General features: G+C 42.9%; 1 protein-coding gene across 5 annotated transcripts in view; it reads left to right on the plus strand.

Moving 5' to 3' along the window:
* LOC137370072 (talin-1) overlaps positions 1-23,130 on the plus strand; it is a 302,720-nt gene that overhangs the window by 181,916 nt on the left and 97,674 nt on the right. For 4 of the 5 annotated variants that reach the window (XM_068032178.1, XM_068032203.1, XM_068032195.1 and 1 more), the window contains 9 exons: positions 1,443-1,651; positions 4,630-4,728; positions 4,840-4,899; positions 6,784-6,951; positions 7,204-7,498; positions 8,691-8,857; positions 10,441-10,569; positions 15,834-15,947; positions 19,448-19,561. In XM_068032178.1, the coding sequence (XP_067888279.1) occupies positions 1,443-1,651; positions 4,630-4,728; positions 4,840-4,899; positions 6,784-6,951; positions 7,204-7,498; positions 8,691-8,857; positions 10,441-10,569; positions 15,834-15,947; positions 19,448-19,561 (1,355 nt within the window). The remainder of the gene's footprint in view (positions 1-1,442; positions 1,652-4,629; positions 4,729-4,839; positions 4,900-6,783; positions 6,952-7,203; positions 7,499-8,690; positions 8,858-10,440; positions 10,570-15,833; positions 15,948-19,447; positions 19,562-23,130) is intronic. The other variant, XM_068032212.1, reaches the window with a different exon arrangement.

Here is a 23,130-nt window from a genome sequence, read left to right on the forward strand (position 1 = left end):
GAAAGCCTTAGGGTTTTCTTTGATCCTATCCGCCAATGACTTCTCGTGTCCTCTCCTTGCTCTTCTTAGCCCTCCCTTTTGATCCTTCCTGGCTAGCTTGTAACTCTCAAGCGCCCTAACTGAGCCTTCACGTCTCATCCTAACATAAGCTGCCCTCTTCCTCTTGACAAGCGCTTCAACTTCTTGAGTAAACCACGGCTCCCGCGCTCGACAACTTCCTCCCTGCCTGACAGGTACATACTTATCAAGGACACGCATTAGCTGCTCCTTGAATAAGCTCCACATTTCGTTTGTGCCCATCCCCTGCAGTTTCCTACACATCCTAAATCTTGCCTAATCGCGTCATAATTTCCTTTCCCCCAGCTATAATTCTTGCCCTGCGGTATATACCTGTCCCTGCCCATCGCTAAGGTAAACCTAACCGAATTGTGATCACTATCGCCAAAGTGCTCACCTACATCTAAATCGAACACCTGGCCGGGTTCATTACCCAGTACCAAATCCAATGTGGCATCGCCCCTGGTTGGCCTGTCCACATACTGTCAGAAAACCCTCCTGCACACACTGGACAAAAACAGACCCATCTAAAGTACTCGAACTATAGTATTTCCAGTCAATATTTGGAAAGTTAAAGTCCCCCATAACCACTACCCTATTACTCTCGCTCCTGTCGAGAATCATCTTCGCTATCCTTTCCTCTACATCTCTGGAACTATTCGGAGGTCTATAGAAAACTCCCGACAGGGTGACCTCTCCTCTCCTGTTTCTAACCTCGGCCCATACTACCTCAGTAGATGAGTCCTCAAACGTCCTTTCTGCTGCTGTAATACTTTCCTTGATTAACAATGCCACACCCCCCCCTCTTTTACCCTCTTCTCTGTTCTTACTGAAACATCTAAATCCCGGATTTGTTTTTAAAATCAGAATCATATGTTATTATGAACTATTTATTTATTTATTTAGAGATACAGCACTGAAACAGGCCATTCAGCCCACCGAGTCTGTGCCGACCAACAACCACCCATTTATACTAACCCTACAGTAATCCCATATTCCCTACCACCTACCTACACTAGGGGCAATTTACAATGGCCAATTTACCTATCACCTGCAAGTCTTTGGCTGTGGGAGGAAACCGGAGCACCTGGCGGAAATCCACGCGGTCACAGGGAGAACTTGCTAACTCCGCACAGGCAGTACCCAGAATCGAACCCGGGTCGCTGGAGCTGTGAGGCTGCGGTGCTAACCACTGCGCCACTGTGCCGCCCTGGTCATTATCTGGGAGAATATATCCTGTACTATTTTTGAAGTTATTTCTGCATTAAATATCATATTAAGGATATATTTTACATATAGCGTTGTCAAACCGAAATAAAAATAATCCTGATTGTCAATTATGAGCTTATTGCTATTTTTGAAACAATGCTGATTTTATTTTACAGGAGACCCTCTTGATACAGACTACACAGCAGTTGGATGCGCAGTGACAACCATCTCTTCAAACTTAACCGAGATGTCAAAAGGTGTCAAACTGTTGGCAGCCCTAATGGAAGATGAGGGTGCAAATGGACAGCAGCTACTGAAAGCTGCTAAAAACCTGGCTTGTGCGGTTTCAGACTTACTGAAGACTGCTCAGCCAGCTACTGCTGAGGTAAACTGATATTTCTTAATCAAAGCTCCTGGAATGAATCATACTTTGAAGTAATGAGCCATATAAATTTGTTCGTTTTCAGACAGAGGAGCAGGAACTAATTTAACTGCCTAAAAGGCGACATGATTCTCGACAGGGGCGAGAGTAACAGAGTAGTTGTTATGGGGGACTTTAACTTTCCAAATATTGACTGGAAATACTATAGTTCGAGTACTTTAGATGGGTCAGTTTTTGTCCAGTGTGTGCAGGAGGGTTTCTGACACAGTATGTAGACAGGCCAACCAGGGGCGATGCCACATTGGATTTGGTACTGGGAAATGAACCCGGCCAGGTGTTAGATTTAGATGCAGGTGAGCACTTTGGTGATAGTGATTTAGGTTTACCTTAGCAATGGGCAGGGACAGGTATATACCGCAGGGCAAGAATTATAGCTGGGGGAAAGGAAATTATGATGTGATTAGGCAAGATTTGGGATGCGTAGGATGGGGAAGGAAACTGCAGGGGATGGGCACAATCGAAATGTGGAGCTTATTCAAGGAGCAGCTACAGCGTGTCCTTGATAAGTATGTACCTGTCAGGCAGGGAGGAAGTTGTCGAGCAAGGGAGCCGTGGTTTACTCAAGAAGTTGAAGCGCTTGTCAAGAGGAAGAAGAAGGCTTATGTTAGGATGAGACGTGAAGGCTCAGTTAGGGCGCTTGAGAGTTACAAGCTAGCCAGGAAGGATCTAAAGGGAGAGCTAAGAAGAGCAAGGAGAGGACACGAGAAGTCATTGGCGGATAGGATCAAGGAAAACCCTAAGGCTTTCTATAGGTATATCAGGAATAAAAGAATGACTAGAGTTAGATTAGGGCCAATCAAGGATAATAGTGGGAAGTTGTGTGTGGAATCAGAGGAGATAGGGGAAGCGTTAAATGAATATTTTTCGTCAGTATTTACAGTAGAGAAAGAAAATGTTGTCGAGGAGAATACTGAGGTTCAGACTACTAGGCTAGATGGGATTGAGGTTCACAAGGAGGAGGTGTTAGCAATTTTGGAAAGTGTGAAAATAGATAAGTCCCCTGGGCCAGATGGGATTTATCCTAGGATTCTCTGGGAAGCCAGGGAGGAGATTGCAGAGCCCTTGTCCTTGATCTTTATGTTGTCATTGTCGACAGGAATAGTGCCGGAAGACTGGAGGATAGCAAATATTGTCGCTTTGTTCAAGAAGGGGAGTAGAGACAGCCCTGGTAATTATAGACCTGTGAGCCTTACTTCGGTTGTGGGTAAAATGTTGGAAAAGGTTATAAGAGACAGGATTCATAATCATCTTGGAAAGAATAAGTTCATTAGCGATAGTCAGCACGGTTTTGTGAAGGGTAGGTCGTGCCTCACAAACCTTATTGAGTTTTTCGAGAAGGTGACCAAACAGGTGGATGAGGGTAAAGCAGTGGATGTGGTGCATATGGATTTCAGTAAGGCGTTTGATAAGGTTCCCCATGGTAGGCTATTGCAGAAAATACGGAAGTATGGGGTTGAAGGTGATTTAGAACTTTGGATCAGAAATTGGCTAGCTGAAAGAAGACAGAGGGTGGTGGTTGATGGCAAATGTTCATCCTGGAGTTTAGTTACTAGTGGTGTACCGCAAGGATCTGTTTTGGGGCCACTTCTGTTTGTCATTTTTATAAATGACCTGGATGAGGGTGTAGAAGGGTGGGTTAGTAAATTTGCGGATGACACGACGGTCGGTGGAGTTGTGGATAGTGCCGAAGGATGTTGTAGGTTACAGAGGGACATAGATAGGCTGCAGAGCTGGGCTGAGAGATGGCAAATGGAGTTTAATGCGGAAAAGTGTGAGGTGATTCACTTTGGAAGGAGTAACAGCAATGCAGAGTACTGGGCTAATGGGAAGATTCTTGGTAGTGTAGATGAACAGAGAGATCTTGGTGTCCAGGTACATAAATCCCTGAAAGTTGCTACCCAGGTTAATAGGGCTGTTAAGAAGGCATATGGTGTGTTAGCTTTTATTAGTAGGGGGATCGAGTTTCGGAGCCATGAGGTCATGCTGCAGCTGTACAAAACTCTGGTGAGACCGCACCTGGAGTATTGCGTGCAGTTCTGGTCACCGCATTATCGGAAGGATGTGGAAGCTTTGGAAAGGGTGCAGAGGTGATTTACTAGGATGTTGCCTGGTATGGAGGGAAGGTCTTACGAGGGAAGGCTGAGGGACTTGAGATTGTTTTCGTTAAGGAGAAGGAGAGGTGACTTACTAGAGACATGTAAGATAATCAGAGGGTTAGATAGGGTGGATAGTTGAGAGTCTTTTTCCTCGGATGGTGATGGCAAACATGAGGGGACATAGCTTTAAGTTGAGGGGTGATAGATATAGGACAGATGTCAGAGGTAGTTTCTTTACTCAGAGAGTAGTAGGGGCGTGGAACGCCCTGCCTGCAACAGTAGTAGACTCGCCAACTTTAAGGGCATTTAAGTGGTCATTGGATAGACATATGGATGAAAATGGAATAGTGTAGGTCAGATGGTTTCACAGGTCGGCGCAACATCGAGGGCCGAAGAGCCTGTACTGTGCTGTAATGTTCTAATTCTAAAAAATGAGTTTGCAAGATTACATTAGGCATTTGCTTGTCACCTGCAATTTGCAATTGATTTCATATAGACAGATTGTATGTTTACTCATTCAAAGTTTCTAATCAATGTATTAATGCTTTCTATTAGAAATGTTGCAAAACAGAAGATAATTCATTATTTACATCCTTCTGATCAAGTTTGCCTTATTAATTATTTAAAATATAGCTTGTTTAAGTCACCAATCATTGTAAAGTGCTAAAGACACACACAATTGATATGGTAAGCAGGTAATGTAACACCGACTATGATTAGACCTTTTCTCTTGGTTAAAGTCAATAAGTTGCCGCAGGTCAAATATATTGAGTTTCTTTCTAATTAGATGCAGAAATGTAAGAGCTTTAATATTTTGTATTTCAGCCTCGACAGATCCTGCTTACTGCTGCTGGTACTGTTGGTCAAACAAGTGGTGAGCTTCTCTATCAGATTGGGGAAAGTGACGCAGATCCACGGTTCCAGGTATGTGTTAACCTCTACTGGATTCATTTTAAATTACATTTACTAAGCATTAATAATTGAGAGTATTACTGTGATAACAATCTGTTGGAATTTTGTAAATACTTTGTACAGTTTCCTGTAGGTGCACAAAAATACACAGCAAGGAATATGTCAGGTGTTCCTTTCAAAACGGTAAATGTAGTTTATTCAGCCATTTCATTGAATAAACCAATCTGCAATTTTTCTCCAAATATACAATCAAGATTGTCAATAACATTAAATCTCAGAAATTGTACTAACTGATTCAAGTAGAAATTGGATTGCACTTTTCTCTCTATTAAATTTTAATAAAATTACTTTGCAAATATTCCACCGTACATGGTTTGAAACTATCTTGTGTGACACTGGCAATGATTATTTGACAGAATTCTATAGAGAATCCAACCCTCTGGGCAAGATGCTTAATTCAACAGGTGCAAATGCCATACGTCAGGACTGCTGTTATTGAGACATTCACAAAACACACACATGTCAGTGTGTGTATTTACATAATAGGCCAGAACTTGCTGGAGTGGGGCATCTCGGTGTATGCCATTTTCCCTGCGCTCTTCAGCTCAAAATATTTTTGTGCTATGACTTGCTGGAAATGCAAGTCAGTAACAGCATGCTAAGAACAACTGGGACCACAGTGAATGGTAGGACCAACTATGTATATCCTAACCAATGAGATTTATGGAATTTAAAAAAACTGGAATGACTGAGAAAGAGGGTAAATTAGAGTGGGTGAAAGAGTCGAATCAGGTACAGAAGGAAAAAGAGGGAAAGAGAGATGAGTGAGGTGCAATTCATGCGAAGCAAACAGCAGAGCAGCATAAAACAACCAGCAAGTTCAAGAAATTCACAATTTATACCTTTCTCTTAATCCCCTAAACTTGCTGGCCGCTTTGCACATTAATAAGAGTTGTTAACAGCTGTCATTTTCCCAGCAAGTTCAGACCCAAAAGAGTTTTCTTCTCAATCTGCATTCATCAGAGACAAACTTCAAGGGTCCCAGTGTAATAGCGATCATATGGGCGGCACAGTGGTTAGCACCGCAGCCTCACAGCTCCAGTGACCCGGGTTCAATTCTGGGTACTGCCTGTGTGGAGTTTGCAAGCTCTCCCTGTGTTTGCGTGGGTTTTCGCCGGGTGCTCCGGTTTCCTCCCACAGCCAAAAGACTTGCAGGTTGGGAGGTAAATTGGCCATTATAAATTGCCCCTAGTATAGGTAGGTGGTAGGGAAATAGAGGGCCAGGTGGGGATGTAGCAGGAATATGGGATTAGTGTAGGATTAGTATAAATGGGTGGTTGATAGTCGGCACAGACTCGGTGGGCCGAATGGCCTGTTTCAGTGCTGTATCTCTTTTTAAAAAAAAAAATATATGACTTTAGAATTCAGGCATGCTTGAGTTTTGAACAGAAAATCTCAACTTCTAAAGCTGGACTGATTAAGTCTCATTCATACCAAATGAACCAGGTCAGTATGCTGCATTATTAGCACATATGACCTGAAGATCTGTAGTTAACCATCCCAGCAGTTGAGTAATTTCCAGTGCATGTTGGGATAAGTGCAAAGTGATTGTTGGCACTAATTTGTGTCAAATGAATATTTGATTATTTTTAACTACATTGCTTCAATCTTTTGAAAAGCAATTCTGGTTATCATGGAATTTTTACAATGTTGCTCTGGCTTTAAATTATCTCTGTAGCTGGAGTTATCAGGAAGAAAAACTATAAAATTTAATATATATGTTTTATGTAGAACTCACTTATATTGTGGTTAATTGGTAACATGAAAACTAGATAGTGCTTTTCAATATTTGCTACACTTCACTGCCATCTAATAATGACAATGATTATTGTAAACATGGTTCAAAATTTTCAGACTGCAGATCTAAATGAATTCCAATGTGCTTTAAATTGTGAAAATTGACATTTGTGTTCAATAAGATGTGCTAATAATCCCAATTTTTTTATAATCAAATGTAATTACCTTGTTCGAATATGCCATCACTGTCCATTTTCTGACCACTTTTAGGACATGCTCATGCAACTGGCCAAAGCTGTAGCAAATGCAGCAGCAGCTTTGGTCCTGAAGGCAAAGAATGTGGCTCAGAAAACAGAGGATTCAGTATTGCAGAATCGTGTCATTGCAGCTGCAACACAGTGCGCACTTTCGACATCACAGCTTGTAGCCTGCACTAAGGTAAGTATTCCAAGGTTTATTGGTTGCAGGCAAAGTTTGTAGCATTGTTTAATTGGAGAAAGTGAGATATCTTTGCATCTTTAGCTCTGTAGAATTTAAATGATTAAAAACTCCAATAATTTGTCCTATTGTCACTGAGATAAATGTTATCCCAAAAGTAGAGAACTTAGCCGGTTGTATTAAATCAGATTCAGCTAATTGTTCTTTGATCATGCCTGTAAATATTTTTTCCCACATCTTTACTCTTTACAGGTAGTCGCTCCAACTATCAGTTCCCCTGTCTGCCAGGAACAGCTGATTGAAGCTGGGAAGCTAGTTGCCAAGTCAGTGGAGGGATGTGTGGAGGCCTCGCAGGCTGCAACAAATGATGAGCAGCTGCTGAAACAGGTTGGTGTGGCAGCCACTGCTGTGTCACAAGCTCTCAATGACCTGTTGCAGCATATCAAGCTGTATGCCTCTGGAGGACATCCATTGGGACGTTATGATCAGGCAACAGACACTATTCTAACGGTGACCGAAAACATTTTCAGCTCGATGGGGGATGCTGGTAAGGAAATTGCTGCTCTGAGTGGCCCATAAACAATATATGCTAATGTAGAATGAATACAGAATAAAGAAAACTCTATAGTTATTACACATGAAATATGGGTACGATGGATAAAAAAAAAAGGCAATTATAATCTTTAAGCCTTCTAAAATGATAGTTAAATCTGGGTACCCAAATCTATCTTCAGTTTCAATAAAAATAATTGTTGGTTCTATATGTATGGATTTAACTGCAATTTCTAATGAATTTTCTGCCCTTTGAAGGTGTTGCGCATTTGCTGTGGTATGATTTCACTCTTAATATGTTAGCCTGGACTGTGAGTATCAGCAAGCCATCTGATTGAGCAATGCAACATGCAGTTTCCCATCATGAGTGGCTGGATAGTAATTAAGGATGGGATCACTGGGTGACTTGTTTCCTGTGTACCTAACCTCGAGTCACTGAGGCAAATTGGAATTCATTAATTACTGCCCCAGCTGAGATTGGCTAACTCCATGCAGACCAAAGGCTTGAACCTGGGACTTTCCTAGATGCATGATTCAGTTATTGACCATTTAATTGAACCATCCGATTAATTAAAATAATTATCTAAACAGGATAGAAATCGAATAAATGTTTGCTTCTCTCATTTTTGAACAGAGTTTTATTTTCTCCCCCCTTTGGTAAAATGGCTTATGATATTGAATGAATTTGCATTTTTAGCATCGATCACATTCTCAAAATACCCCAGTGTATTTTCCAGACAATTGACTTCTTTTTAATAAAAAGTACAGTTACTTTGTAATGCTGGCAAATGTGGTGAGTCTACTCGCCACAAGCAGCAATGTGATAAATCACTGGATAGTCTGTTTTAGTGGTGGTGTTTGAAGGATAAATGTTGACCAAAACATTGGGAGAACTCTCCTGCTCCTCTTCAAATAGTGTCACGATATATTTTACGTCCACCTGAGAGGGCAGATGGAGCCTCATTTAACGTGACCGAGACAGTGTCCCCAACTACCTCAGTTCTCCAGTCAAGTGTTAGCTTGGATTATGTTCTTGAATTGCTGAAATGAGGCTTGAACCCTTGGCTATCTGAGTTTGAGGTGAGCGTACTCCTGAGCTAAGGTTGACACACAGTGAAAAAAATGCAGCTGACTCTTTTTTTTGGAATATTGATTGACTATTAAATATACTTTCCCTCCCAAAATAGGTGAGATGGTGCGACAGGCTAGAATTTTGGCCCAAGCTACTTCAGACTTGGTTAATGCTATTAAAGCTGATGCCGAAGGTGAATCTGACCTTGAGAACTCCAGAAAACTGCTCTCTGCAGCCAAGCTATTGGCCGATGCCACAGCTAAGATGGTGGAAGCTGCAAAGGTAATGCTAAGGTTTTTTGAACCATTGTGTTCTGAAAGCTTTGGTCCAAGTTCTCCAACTTTACAGAAATTGACATATTGGTCCACACTAGACATTTAATTTTTAATGGCAATGCTTTTTGTGTTGGCTTTTTCTTTGTCATTGCATACAGGATTAAAAATGAAGTTTACTCACAGAAAATTGTCCAGTTATCTTACACAGTGGCCCCATGAAAGATGTTATATCTGTGGTATATGTCTAAGAGAGACCAAGCCATGTAATTGAAATGTTACTATTCTGTGGGTTTGTTTGAGTATTTATTTGATTGGCAGCTTTATCATAGTTTGAGATACATATTTCATTTTGCTTTGTTATGGTCAAAACTTTGGAAATTTCTTTTGTCCTGCTTTGTCCCAATTGATTAGTTGGCCTGAAGCCATCAGACAGCTATAGATAGTCCAGAGAAGCATCTTGCAGTCAGCTGCAAATCACAATGTGAGGTCCATATTCAGGGACATTGTGGAAGGCCCACTTCACTGTAAAGTTTAAACCAAGTATTTTCTGACATTTGGAGGAGGACCAATTGAGCATGTAAGTACAATAAATCTGCATTGTGTCATTACTGCTCTCTCGTTTATTGTATCACCTGAATGCATGTGATATATCTAGCAAGGTAAAACACAGTGATGAGGATCTTCTGCTTGAACACTGGGCTAGCTACAAATTACCAAAATACTAGGCAGCTGAAGGTACTTACTGGATCATAGCAAACAAGGACTCCGAGCCTGAGGGGGAAAAATGTTAAAGAATTTACACTAGATACGATACCCTAGAATTCTGCTTTTCTTGTCACAATACATGAAGGTCATGGTGAGGAGGTAAAGAACTGGATTAAACAATTAGGGTCAAGCTCACACTCCAAACAGTTGGGAGTACACTCAGTTCTGTGTTGAGAAATAAGTTCATATTGGACAAGCTCAACAAAGCTTCTTTCACTGAAATAGTCTTTGAGATATTGATACTGGTACCAGAATTTTAGTGACTATTGTAAATGACATGTTTGCAGAAGAAGCTGCTAATTTCAACAATTATACACATTTAAAAGATAATTATCTTCCTTCTCCAGTGTGATCCAAGCAAAATTAATTATCAACATAAACTCCCTGTTTTTATCACTAACTTGATGTTTTTGAAATAAGGTATATTTGTCAAGCAAACAGTATAAATTATAGTGGAATTTATCAAATATCCATAACTGCACAATAGACTTTCATTAGAGACAGAAAATGCTGGAAATTCACTGCATGCTCATCAGAGTTTGAAAGGGAAAAGACAGATTCATTTTGAAGGGAAAGCATTTAAATGCTTCTCATTCATATACTGAGAGGCCTGCTGTGCTTTTCTAGAATTTTATTTCTTTCAGATTTTCAACATCTGGAGATTTTTGTTTATCTCTTGACGCTTGTTTATAGTGGAAACTGTTGATGGCATTTTATCACATGACACATGCAGTAATTACGCTGTGATTTCATGTTGACCTGAATACTATAAATCCCAAGTCAGTGGGTTAAACTCTTTATCATTTCTAATTTTCATGGTTTTAGGGTGCAGCAGCCAATCCTGACAGTGAAGAGCAGCAGCAGAGGTTGAGGGAAGCTGCTGAAGGTTTACGAATGGCAACCAATGTAGCAGCACAGAATGCCATTAAGAAGAAATTAGTGAACAAACTAGAGGTGGGTCAGGAATACAGTGACTTGACAACAATGAATTTCATGAGTAGTTGAATTTAAACGGTAAATATACTTGTATATAGTCAGTGTGAACTGGATTGATTTGCTTAATGCAAAAGTTGATGGCTTGGTTGTTCAGTACACTGTGAAAAGTGATACTGAGACGCACTGATCAGGACAGTCTTGAGTTTGCTTTGTGTTGAAATACCTGATTTCAACCACCGCAGGCAGTGGTGGTTCAACTGGGCTCAGCACCCCTGAGCCAAGCAAGAGAAAATCAAATGAAGATTATATTCCTTGTCTTCAGTGTGGAGAAAAATAGGACCAAACTGTATAGAATAATCTGCAACACTCTTCACTGGTTAGGATTCCACGTAACGAATAGCTACTTGGTGGGATCATGCAAAACAAAAATGGCCAACGTGGTTGCTCTTAACTGCCCTCCGAAGTTGCCTAGCAAGTCATTCAGCTGTTTTACCACGACAAAGAATTGGAAGAATAAAACCTGTTTGGCTGCAACCTAGGTACTGGGTTATGGCACTCTTAGCCCAGTCGACCCTGCCAAATCCTCCTCACCATCTGGGGACTAGTGCCAAAGTTAAGAATGCTGTCCAACAGACTAGTCAGGCACTGGAATGACATAGGACTATCAGCCAATAGCGCATCAACATTCCTGGGTATATCCTGTCCCACCAGCAGGACAGAACCACCAGTGGTGGTGGCATAGTGGTATACAGTTGTGAAAGAGTGGCCCTTAGAGTCACCAACATTGACTCAGCATCCCATGAAGTCTCATAGCTTCAGTTAAAACCCAGATGTAAACCTCTTTACCACCTACAACTCACTTTCAGATGGTGAGTCGACTTGGTACTCTTCCATGTTGAACATCGCTTGAAGGAAACATTGAGGGGGGACTTCAATGGCCATCACCAAGAGTGGTTTGGTAATACCAAAACTGATTGAGGTGGCTGATTCCAGAAGTATGCAGCTGCCAGACTGGGCTTGTGGCAGGTGGTGAAGGAACAACCTCGTCCTCACCAATCCACCTGTTGCAATCCTGGAACTCCTTACCTAACAGGATTGTAAAGTACCTTCGCCACATGGGACTGCTTTTGATTTAAGAAGGCAGCCCATCACCACCACTTCAAGGGCAACAAATGCTGACCTTCCAAATGAAGCCATGAATTAAAACCAACTTCACTCCATGAATTATCATTTGTTTGAGAAACTCGCAATTTCTTCTTGAAACCCATTAATATCTTTTTTGTTCCACCACCCGTTCGGGTAATCTGTTCTACCTTATTAATGAAATTTCCTGCCAAATTTCTTATCACTTCTGGAGTTTCCAAGGATCTGTCCTTGGCCCCCTCCTAGTTCTCATCTACATGCTGCCACTCATCCGAAGAAATAACAGTGACACCCAGCTCTAGTTCACCACCGCCCCACTCGACCCCTCCACTGCCTATGATTTGTCATGCTGCTTGTTCGATATGTGATGAGATGTGCAGAAATTTCCTCCAATTAGATATTGTGAAGAAGGAAGCCATTGTTTTTGCCCACCGCAAGCTCTGTCCCCGCGGCACAAGAACCCAGAAATAGGAGCAGAAGTAAACCATATGGCTTATCGAGCTTGCTCCGCCATTCAATACGATCATGGCTGATCGTGGGTTTCAATTCCACGTTCCTGCCCACTCCCCATATCCCTTGATTCTCTGCGATACCAAAAATCTATCTATCCCAACCTTAAATGTATTCAACGATGGAGTATCCACAACCCACTGGGGTAGAGAATTCCAGAGATTCACAACCCTTTGAGTGAAGTAATTTCTTCTCATCTCAGTCCTGAATGATTGGCCCCTTATCCTGAGACTGTGTCCCCGTGTTCTAGATTCCCCGACCAGTGGGAACAATGTCTCAGCTTGTACCCTATCAAGCCCTTTCAGAAGCTTGTATGTCTCAATTAGACCGTCCCTCATTCTTCTAAACTCCAGAGAATATAGGCCCAATTTACTCAGCCTCTCATCATAGGACAACCCCCTCATCCCAGGGACCAACTTAGTAAATGTTCGCTGCACTGCCTCCAGTGCAAGTATATCCTTTCTTAAATGTGGAGACCAAAACTGCAAACAGTATTCCAGGTGCAGTCTCACCAAAGCCCTGTACAATTTTAGTAAGACTTCTTTATTCCTGCACTCCAGTCCCCTTGCAATAAAGGCCAGCATGCCATTTGCCTTCCTACTAGCCTGTTGCACCTGCATGTTAACTTTGTGCATTCCTTGTATGAACACCTCCAATACTTACTGGTTTCGCACCCTTTTTAAAAAAAAAATTCTGCTTTTCTATTTTTACGACCAAGTTAAAACTTCACACTTCCCTACATTATACCCCATCTGCCATCTTGTTGCCCACTCACTTAACCTGTCCATATCTCTTTGCAGCCTCTCCACATATTCCCTGCAGCTTACCTTTCCACTGAGCTTTGTATTATCGGCAAACTTATATACATGACTCTCTGTCTCTTCATCCAAGTCATTAATATAGAGTGTAAATAGCTGAGGCCCCAGCACTGATCCTTGCGGCACCTCACTATTCACTGCCTGCCAACTTGAAAATGCCCATTTATGCCCACTCTCTGCTTCCTGTCTGTTAACCAATCCTCTATCCACGCTAATGTATTACCCCCAACACAATGAGCCTTTATCTTGCCTTTTAATCTTTTATGTGGCACTTTATTGAATGCCTTTAGGAAATCCAGGAATACTCCATCCGCTGGCTGGTGTCATACCGAGCGCAAAGGAAGATGGTTGTGGTTGTTGGAAGTCAATCATCTGAGCTCCAGAACATCACTGCAGGGGTTCCTCAGGGTAGTGTCCTAGGCCCAACCATCTTCAGCTGCTTCATCAATGACATTCCTTCAATCATAAGGTCAGAAGTGGGGATGTTCGCTGATGATTGCACAATGTTCAGCACCATTTGTGACTCCTCAGATAGTGAAGCAGTCCGTGTAGAAATGCAGCAAGACCTGTACAATATCCAGGTTTGGGCGGATAAGTGGCAAGTAACATTTGTGCCACATAAGTGCCAGGCAATGACCATCTCCAACAAGAGAGAATCTAACCATCTCCCCTTGACATTTAATGGCATTACCATTGCTGAATCCCCCACTATCAATATCCTACGGGCTACCATTGACCAGAAACTGAAGTGAAGTAGCCATATAAATACCGTGGCTACCAAAGCAGGTCAGAGGCTAGGAATCCTGTGGCGAGTAACTCACCTCCTGACTCCCCAAAGCCTGTCCACCATCTACAAGGCACAAGTCAGAAGTGTGATAAAATACTCTCCACTTGCCTGGATGGGTGCAGCTCCAACAACACTCAAGAAGCTTGATTCCATCCAGGACAAAGCAGCCCGCTTGATTGACACACCATCTACAAACATTCATTCCCTCCACCACCAACGCACAGTGGCAGCAGTGTGTACCATCTACAAGATGCACTGCAGCAACACACCAAGGCTTCTTAGACTGCACCTTCCAAACCCTCGACCTCTACCAACTAGAAGGACAAGGGCAGCAAATGCATGGGAACATCACCACCTGCAAGTTCCCCTCCAAGTCACACACCATCCTGACTTGGAACTATATCGTTGTTCCTTCACTGTCGCTGGGTCAAAATCCTGGAACTCCCTTCCCAACAGCACTGTGGGTGTACCTACCCCACATGGACTGCAGCAGTTCAAGAAGGCAGCTCACCACCACCTTCTCAAGGGCAATTAGGGATGGGCAATAAATGCCAGCCTGGCCAGTGACGCCCACATCCCATGAATGAATTTTTAAAAATCTACTGGTTCCCCCATTATCTACCCTACTAGTTACATCCTCAAAAAAAAACTCCAAAAAATTTGTCAAACAAGATCTCCCTTTAGTAAAACCATGCTGACTTGTTCTATTCATACTGTGCTTTTCCAAGTGCATTGTTAAGACTTCCTTAATAGTTTCCAGCATTTTCCCAACGACTGATAGGCTAATTGGCCTGTATTTCCCCGTTTTTTTCTCTCTACCTCCTTTCTTGAAAAGCGGTGTAACATTTGCCAACTTCCAATCTGACGGGATCATTCTTGAATCTAAGGAATTCTGGAAAATCATAGCCAGCGCATCCACTATCTCTACAACTATCTCTCTTAGAACCCTAGGGTGTCGGCCATCTGATCCTGGGGACTTGTCAGATTTTAGTCCCTCAAGTTTCTTCAGTACTTTTTCTCAGCTGATATCAATTTCCTTAATTGCCTCATTTTTTTTAGCCCCTAGGTTACTGCCTAGTTCTGGTATGGAACTTTTTTCTTCTACTGTGAAGACGGACACAAAATCTTTGTTCGATGCCTCTGCCATTTCCTCATTCCCCATGATGATTTCTCCTGTCTGCCTCCTAAGGGACCAACATCTACTTGAGCTACTCTCTTCCTTTTTCTGTACTTATCAAAGCTCTTACAATCTGTTTTTATATTGCTGGCTAGTTTACTCTCATTCTCTCTTTTCCTTTTTTTTTATCAACTTTTTGGTTTCTAAAACACTCCCAATCCTCAGACTTGCTACTATGTTTTGCAACGTTGTAAGCCTCTTCTTTTAGTCTAATACTCTCCTTAACTTCCTGAGTGAGCCACGGATGGGTCTTTCTTGGCGTGTTTTGTTTTTGAACGGAATGTACTTTTGTTAAACCCTTTGAATTATTTCTTTAAATGTTTCCCACTGTTCATTTACCACCATACCTTCCAGTCTATTTAACTAATTAGCCTTAGCCAGTTCTCCCCTCATACCAATTCCATTCCACTCCCTGACCACTGTCTGAGGCTGGTTCACTAATGTCCTTTTAAAGAAGGAAACCTGTCATCCTTACCTGGTCTGGCCAATATGTGACTTCATTCCCACGCCCAATGTGGTTGACTCTTAACTGCCCTCTGAAGAGGTCATGAAAGCCATTCAGTTGTGAAGACCACTATCTCGTAAGGGCAATGAGGCATTAGCAATAAATATCAGCCTTGCCAGCAGTGCCCACATCCCAAGAATATATGTTATGAGATTGTGTTGAATGCATTTCTCAATCCAGATGGGTAACATCCAATGTCTCTTCCCCAACAGTGAGGTCTTTTTTATTGTGGTATTGTGTGTGGTTGCTAAACTATTTTTAGTTTTGTAGCAAACTAAGATCGTGGTGGAGAGAATAATTCATTAAATGTCAATTTATTTACAGTGACTTTTATATTTTCAGAATGCAGCAAAACAGGCTGCAGCTGCTGCCACACAGACAATTGCTGCTGCCCAGAACGCTGCTTCCTCCAATAAGAATCCAGCTGCCCAACAACAAATGGTTCAAAGCTGTAAGGTGAGATTCAGAATTACCATCATCTGTAGATTTAGTTTATATAATGCTTGGAAAGAATGTTTTAAAGTTAAACCCCTTATAATCTGCCTTATCCTTAGTCTGCCTTTCCACCTTTGTTCCTCTTTTTTAAGTCGCTCCTAAAACCTACCTCATTGTCCAAGCTTTTGTTTATTTGCTCTAATATTTCCTTATGTGACTTGGTGTCAGATTTTGTTTCATAATGCTCTTGTGAAGCGCCTTGGGACGTTTTTATTATGTCAAAGGTGCTATATAATTTCAAGTTGTTCATTGTTGCAGTAGTCAAAAAGGTAGGAAAGAAAAAAAATACCCTATTCCTGCCCCTCCAGACTTGCCATGTGGGAGCTGCCTACTTAGCTGCGGGTGCCATTATACTGATGATTAAGGTTGGCAGAGGAAACTTGATGGCATTCCTAACAAGCCAATTAGTATGTGATGGGCTTTTTTTTTGGAAAAAGAACTAGCCTGTGAAATTTTTTGTTTGTTGACACTAATACTTAAAAGGAAATTGTCAGTTGTTAAGCTGGAAAGAATTCTTCATGCAATTGGTAATGACTGTGGACTACACAGTCTGTTCCAGTGCTACATTTGGTGCATTGTAATTAGTACAATATATTTAAAATGACATTTTCTAATAGAAATCTGTCTTGAAGATCTCATGTCTTCGCTATTTGATAATTTTTTAAATATCAATTCCTCATACCTAATGTAACGGTCAATGACCAATGAATTTGGAGATCTCATTTTTTATATTAAGTTTTGTCAGTTAATTTGTGTCTACGTAGAATTGCATAAAATATACAACACAGAAACAGGCCATTCAGCCCAACCAGTCCATATGCTCCACTCGAGCCTCCTCCCATCCTTCCTTATCTAACTGTATCAGCATAACCCTCTATTTCCTGGTGCTCTTCTCTACTGGTAACAATCATCTTGAACCCTTCTCCCCAATCTCATCCACCCTCACCTCCAAAAATAAGTGCAAGGAGCTCATTGATATTTTTGTCACTAAGATCAAGACCATCCAATCAGCTGCTTCTGCCGTGTCCCTCCTTTCCACTAGCCTACCCAGCCAAACTTCCTCTAAAATTCTCCCCTGCCCTAGCCCTGAACTCGCGTCTTTCTCTCCTGTCTCTCCTCATGCCCTCTGAGCTCATCTTGTCCATGAGATCCACCCTCCTGCTCCCTCAACCCTATTCCCATTAAACTGCTGACTACCAAACCTCTCCTCCTGGCCCCCATGTTAACCGATATTGTTAACGGTCCCCTCTCTTGAGGGGTTGTCCCTCTGTCTAAATCTGCCATCATCACCCCTGTCCTCAAAAACCCAACCATTGACTCAACCGTCCTTGCAAACTACTGCCCCATCTCCGGCCCTTTCCTCTCAAGTCCTTGAACATGTCGCCTCCCAAATCCGTGACCATTTCCCCTGAATTACATGTTTGAATCCTTCCAATCAGCTTTCCGCCCCCTGCAACAGTACTAAAATGACTCTTGGCTATGTGACTCTGAAAAAGGTGAACTTTTCCTCCTCTTCCTTCTCGACCTGTCCACAGCCCTTGACACAGTTTACCACACTATCCTCCTTCAATGACTCCTCCATTGTCCACCAGAGTGAAACTGCCCTTGCTTGGTTCCACTTTCACCTAACGGAATCATAGCCAGAGCCTCACTTCCCACCTCCGTGCATTAACTCTGAAGCCTCCCAAGGATCTATCCTTGTTCCTCATCCGAAAAATGGGATTAGGTTCCACAGATGATGCCTGGCACCATCTCTCCACCACCTTTTGTGACCCCTCCCATTTTGTGTTCACCCATTAACTTGTACTTACTGACCTGCATTGACTCCTTGTCATCCAGTGCCTCCAATTAATAATGTTCATTCTCACGTTTGCATTATGCTCATTAACCTTCTCCAGCCCTACAGCCCTCAGAACTCTGCATCCTCTCACTTTCTTCACCCTACCATAGATAGCTGTGCCTTTAGCCAACTCGATCCTAAGCTCTAGAATCCCCTCCCTAAATCACTGCACCTCCCTTTACGACCCTTCTTAAAACCCATATCTTTGACCAAGCTTTTAGTCTCCCTCCTAATATCTCCTCTTTTGGGTCAGTGTGAATTTTTGACTTGACATTGCACTTATATGAAAGGTCTTAGGATGTTTTGCCAATGTTTAGGCATGTTGTTGGGATGGGCTGCTCATCTAGCAGGATCACTTTGAAATGTAATAGGCTTTGAGCAAGTGAAAGGAGGGGAGAAGAACAAAGGGAAGATGTGTGATTGGGCAGAGGGCAGGAGAGAAGTCCCCCTTCCCACAGCGCCTTCCTCTGCAATCGCAGGGGGTGTAATACCTCCTCTCTCCTCAGCATCCAAGACCCCAGACACTCCTCCAGATAGAGCAGTGATTTACTCGTACTTCTTTCAATTTAGTATACTGTATTTGCTGCTAACAACACGGTATCTCAACGGGGAGACCAAACACAGACTGGGTAACCACTTTGTAGAACACTTCCGCTCAGTCAGCAAGCGTGACTTCGAGCTTCCAGTTGCTTGCCGTTTTAATCCACCACCCTGCTCTCGTGCCCACAATTCTGTCCTTGATCTGTGGCAGTGTTCCAGTGAAGCTCAACGCAAGCTCCAGGAACAGCACCTCATCATCTGATTAGGCACTCTACAGCCTTCTGGACTCAACATCGAGTTCAGCAATTTCAGAGCATGACTGTCACTTTTTTCTATATTTTATTTTTTATCCATGTGCCTGTCTTAAACTTGTTTTTCATGTTTTTGCTTTCGGTCATAGTCATGGAGAGATACAACACTGAAACAGGCCCTTCGGCCCGCCGAGTCTGTGCCAACCATCAGCCACCTATTTATACTAATCCTACATTAATCCCATAATCCCTACCACATCCCCACCATTCTCCTACCACCTACCTACACTTAGGGGCAATTTACAATGGCCAGTTTACCTATCAACCTGCAAGTCTTTGGCTGTCACAGGGAGAACTTGCAAACTCCACACAGGCAGTACCCTGAACCGAACCTGGGTCACTGGAGCTGTGAGGCTGCGGTGCTAACCACTGCATCACTGTGCTGCCCTCAGAGTTGTTCATTATTCTGCAATTAACACTCTCTCTGGGTTACTGCTTTGTCTTTTACTACAGCTGTTAGCATTTTGTCTGTCATTTAATCTCTCCTGCTCTCCTCCCTATCATTCCCTTTTGTTCTTCACCCCTCCCACTCCCCACCACTGCTTCTCCCCTTTCACTTACATTTTAAACTTTTGCCAGTTTTGAAGAAAGATCACAGGTTAACTCTGTTTCACTGGCCACAGCTGCTGCCTGACCTGAGTAATTCTAGCACTTTCTGTTTTTATTTCAGATTTCCAGCATCTGCAGTATTTTGCTTTTATATCACTTTGAAATGTAATGTTTAGGACTGCTTAACGTTTATTTTAAATATGTGGTTTTGTATTTTGCAGTTTGTTGCTGAGCAGATCCCAGTGCTGGTCCAAGGTGTGCGTGGCAGCCAATCGCAGCCAGACAGTCCCAGTGCCCAGCTGGCCCTCATTAGTGCAAGCCAGAACTTCCTCCAGGTAACAAAATATCTGTGAATAGACCTTGCACATAGCTGCTACAAGGATGTAAACCCATCTTCTGTTTGAGATATGGTTAGGTGTTACCTGTTTGAATAAGGATTATGAACCTGAAAGGTGACTTTGACGTACGAATATATGAATTAGGAGCAGGAGTAGGCCATTCGGCCCCTCGAGTCTGCTCCTCCGTTTGATGAGCTGATGGTTGATCTGATTGTGGCCTCAACTCTACTTTCCTGTCTACCTGCTATAACAAAGAACAGTACAGCACAGGAACAGGCCATGCGGCCCTCCAAGCCTGCGCCGATCTTGATGCCTGCCTAAACTAAAACCTTTTGCACTTCCGGGGACCATATCCCTTTATTCCCATCCTATTCATGTAATTGTCAAGATGCCTCTTAAACGTCGCTATTGTACCTGCTTCCACCACCTCCCCCGGCAGCAAGTTCCAGGCACTCACCACCCTCTGTGCAAAGAACTTGCCTCGCACATCCCAACTAAACTTTGCCCCTCTCACCTTAAACCTATGTCCCCTAGTAACTGCATCTTCCACCCTGGGAAAAAGCTTCTGACTATCCACTCTGTCCATGCCGCTCATAACTTTGTAAACCTCTATCATATCGCCCCTCTACCTCTGTCGTTCCAGTGAAAACAATCCGAGTTTATCCAACCTCTCCTCATAGCTAATGCCCTCCAGACCCGGCAACATCCTGGTAAACCTCTTCTGCACCCTCTCCAAAGCCTCCACGTCCTTCTGGTAGTGTGGCGACCAGAATTGCATGCAATATTCTAAGTGTGGCCTAACTAAAGTTCTGTACAGCTGCAGCATGACTTGCCAATTTTTATACTCTATGCCCCGACCGATGAAGGCAAGCATGCCGTATGCCTTCTTGACTATCTTATCCACCTGCGTTGCCACTTTCAGTGACCTGTGGACCTGTACGCCCAGATCTCTCTGCCTGTCAATACTCCTAAGGGTTCTGCCATTTACTGTATACTTCCCACCTGCAATAGATCTTCCAAAATGCATTACCTCACATTTGTACGGATTAAACTCCATCTGCTATTTCTCCACCCAAGTCTCCAACCGATCTATATCCTGCTGTATCCTCTGACAATCCTCAACACTATCCGCAACTCCACCAACCTTTGTGTCGTCCGCAAACTTACTAATCAGACCAGCTACATTTTCCTCCAAATCATTTATATATACTACAAACAGCAAACGTCCCAGCACTGATCCCTGCGGAACACCACTAGTCACATCCTTCCATTCAGAAAAGCACTCTTCCACTGCTACCCTCTGTCTTCTATGACCGAGCCAGTTCTATATCCATCTTGCCAGCTCACCTCTGATCCCGTGTGACTTCACCTTTTGTACCAGTCTGCCGTGAGGGACCTTGTCAAAGGCTTTACTGAAGTACATATAGATAACATCCACTGCCCTTCCTTCATCAATCATCTTTGTCACTGCCTCAAAAAACTCAATCAAATTAGTGAGACATGACCTCCCCTTCACAAAACCATGCTGCCTCTCGCTAATAAGTTCATTTGTTTCCAAATGGGGGTAAATCCTGTCCCGAAGAATCCTCTCTAATAATTTCCCTACCACTAACGTAAGGCTCACCGGCCTATAATTTCCTGGATTATCCTTGCTACCCTTCTTAAACAAAGGAACAACATTGGCTATTCTCCAGTCCTCTGGGACCTCACCTGTCGCCAATGAGGATGCAAAGATTTCTGTCAAGGCCCCAGCAATTTCTTCCCTTGCCTCCCTCAGTATTCTGGGGTAGATCCCATCAGGCCCTGGGGACTTATCTACCTTAATGCTTTGCAAGACACCCAACACCACCTCCTTTTTGAGAATGAGGTGACTGAAACTATCTACACTCCCTTCCCTAGGCTCATCATCCACCAAGTCCTTCTCTTTGGTAAATACTGATGCAAAGTACTCATTTAGTACCTCGCCCATTTCCTCTGGCTCCACACGTAGATTCCCTTCTCTGTCCTTGAGTGGGCCAACCCTTTCCCTAGTTACCCTCTTGCTCTTTATATACGTATAAAAAGCCTTGGGATTTTCCTTAATCCTGTTATGACTTTTCATGACCCCTTTTAGCCCTCCTGACTCCTTGCTTAAGTTCCTTCCTACTGTCTTTATATTCCTCAAGGGATTCGTCTGTTCCTAGCCTTCCAGCCCTTACGAATGCTTCCTTTTCCTTTTTGACTAGGCTCACAATATCCCGCGTTATCCAAGGTGCCCGAAACTTGCCAAACTTATCCTTCTTCCTCACAGGAACATGCTGGTCCTAGATTCTAATCAACTGACGTTTGAAAGACTCCCACATGTCAGATGTTGATTTACCCTCAAACAGCCGCCCCAATCTAAATTCTTCAGTTCCTGCCTAACATGGTTATAATTTGCCTTCCCCCAATTTAGCACCTTCACCCTAGGACTACTCTTATCCTTATCCACAAATACCTTAAAACTTACGGAATTATGGTCACTGTTCCCGAAATGCTCCCCTACTGAAACTTCAACCACCTGGCCGGGCTCATTCCCCAATACCAGGTCCTGTACAGCCCCATCCCTCGTTGGACTATCTACATATTGTTTCAAGAAGCCCTCCTGGATGTTCCTTACGAATTCTGCCCCATCCAAGCCCCTAGCAATAAGTGAGTCCCAGTCAATATAGGGAATGTTAAAATCACCCACCGCCACAACCCTGTTACCTTTACATCTTTCCAGAATATGTCTACATATCTGCTCCTCTACCTCCCGCTGGCTGTTGGGAGGCCTGTAGTAAACCCCCAACATAGTGACTGCACCCTTCCTATTCCTGAGCACCACCCATATTGCCTCGCTGCACAACCCCTCCGAGGTGTCCTCCCGCAGTGCAGCTGTGATAACCTTTGACTCCCTTGTCAATCAGGAATCTATCTGACTTGGCCATAAAAATATTAAATGGTCCAGCCTCCACTGCTCTCTGGGGAAGTGAATTCCACAGAGTAACAACCTTCTGAGAAAATATTTCTCCTCATCTGTCTTAAATGGGGGACCCCTTATTTTTAAACTGTGTCCCCCTAATTCTAGTCTCTCCTGTAAGGGGAAACATCCTGCCAGCATCCACCCTGTCAACTCCCCTCAGGATCTTTTATGTTTCAATAAGATCACCTCTCATTCTTCTAAACTCAAACGGATACAGACCCAACCTGTCCGACCTTTCCCCATAAGATAACCCCGTCATCCCAGGAATCAGTTGAGTGAGCCTTCTCTAAACTTCAAATGCTTTCTTAAGGAGACCAAAACTGTACGCAGTACTTTAGATGTGGTCTCACCAAGGCCCTGTACAACTGTAGCAAAACTTCCTTACTTTTATATTCCATTCCCCTTGTAATAAATTACAACATTCCATTTGCCTTTCTAATCACTTGCCCTACTGGCATGCTAACTTTTTGTGATTCATGTACCAGCACACCCAGATCCCTCAGTACTCTGAGCTCTGCAATCTCTCCATTTAAATCTGCTTTTCTATTCTTTCTGCCAAAATTGGCAAGTTCACATTTTCCCA

The sequence above is a fragment of the Heterodontus francisci genome, chromosome 1 (assembly GCF_036365525.1).
Source record: "Heterodontus francisci isolate sHetFra1 chromosome 1, sHetFra1.hap1, whole genome shotgun sequence".
NCBI lineage: Eukaryota > Metazoa > Chordata > Chondrichthyes > Heterodontiformes > Heterodontidae > Heterodontus > Heterodontus francisci.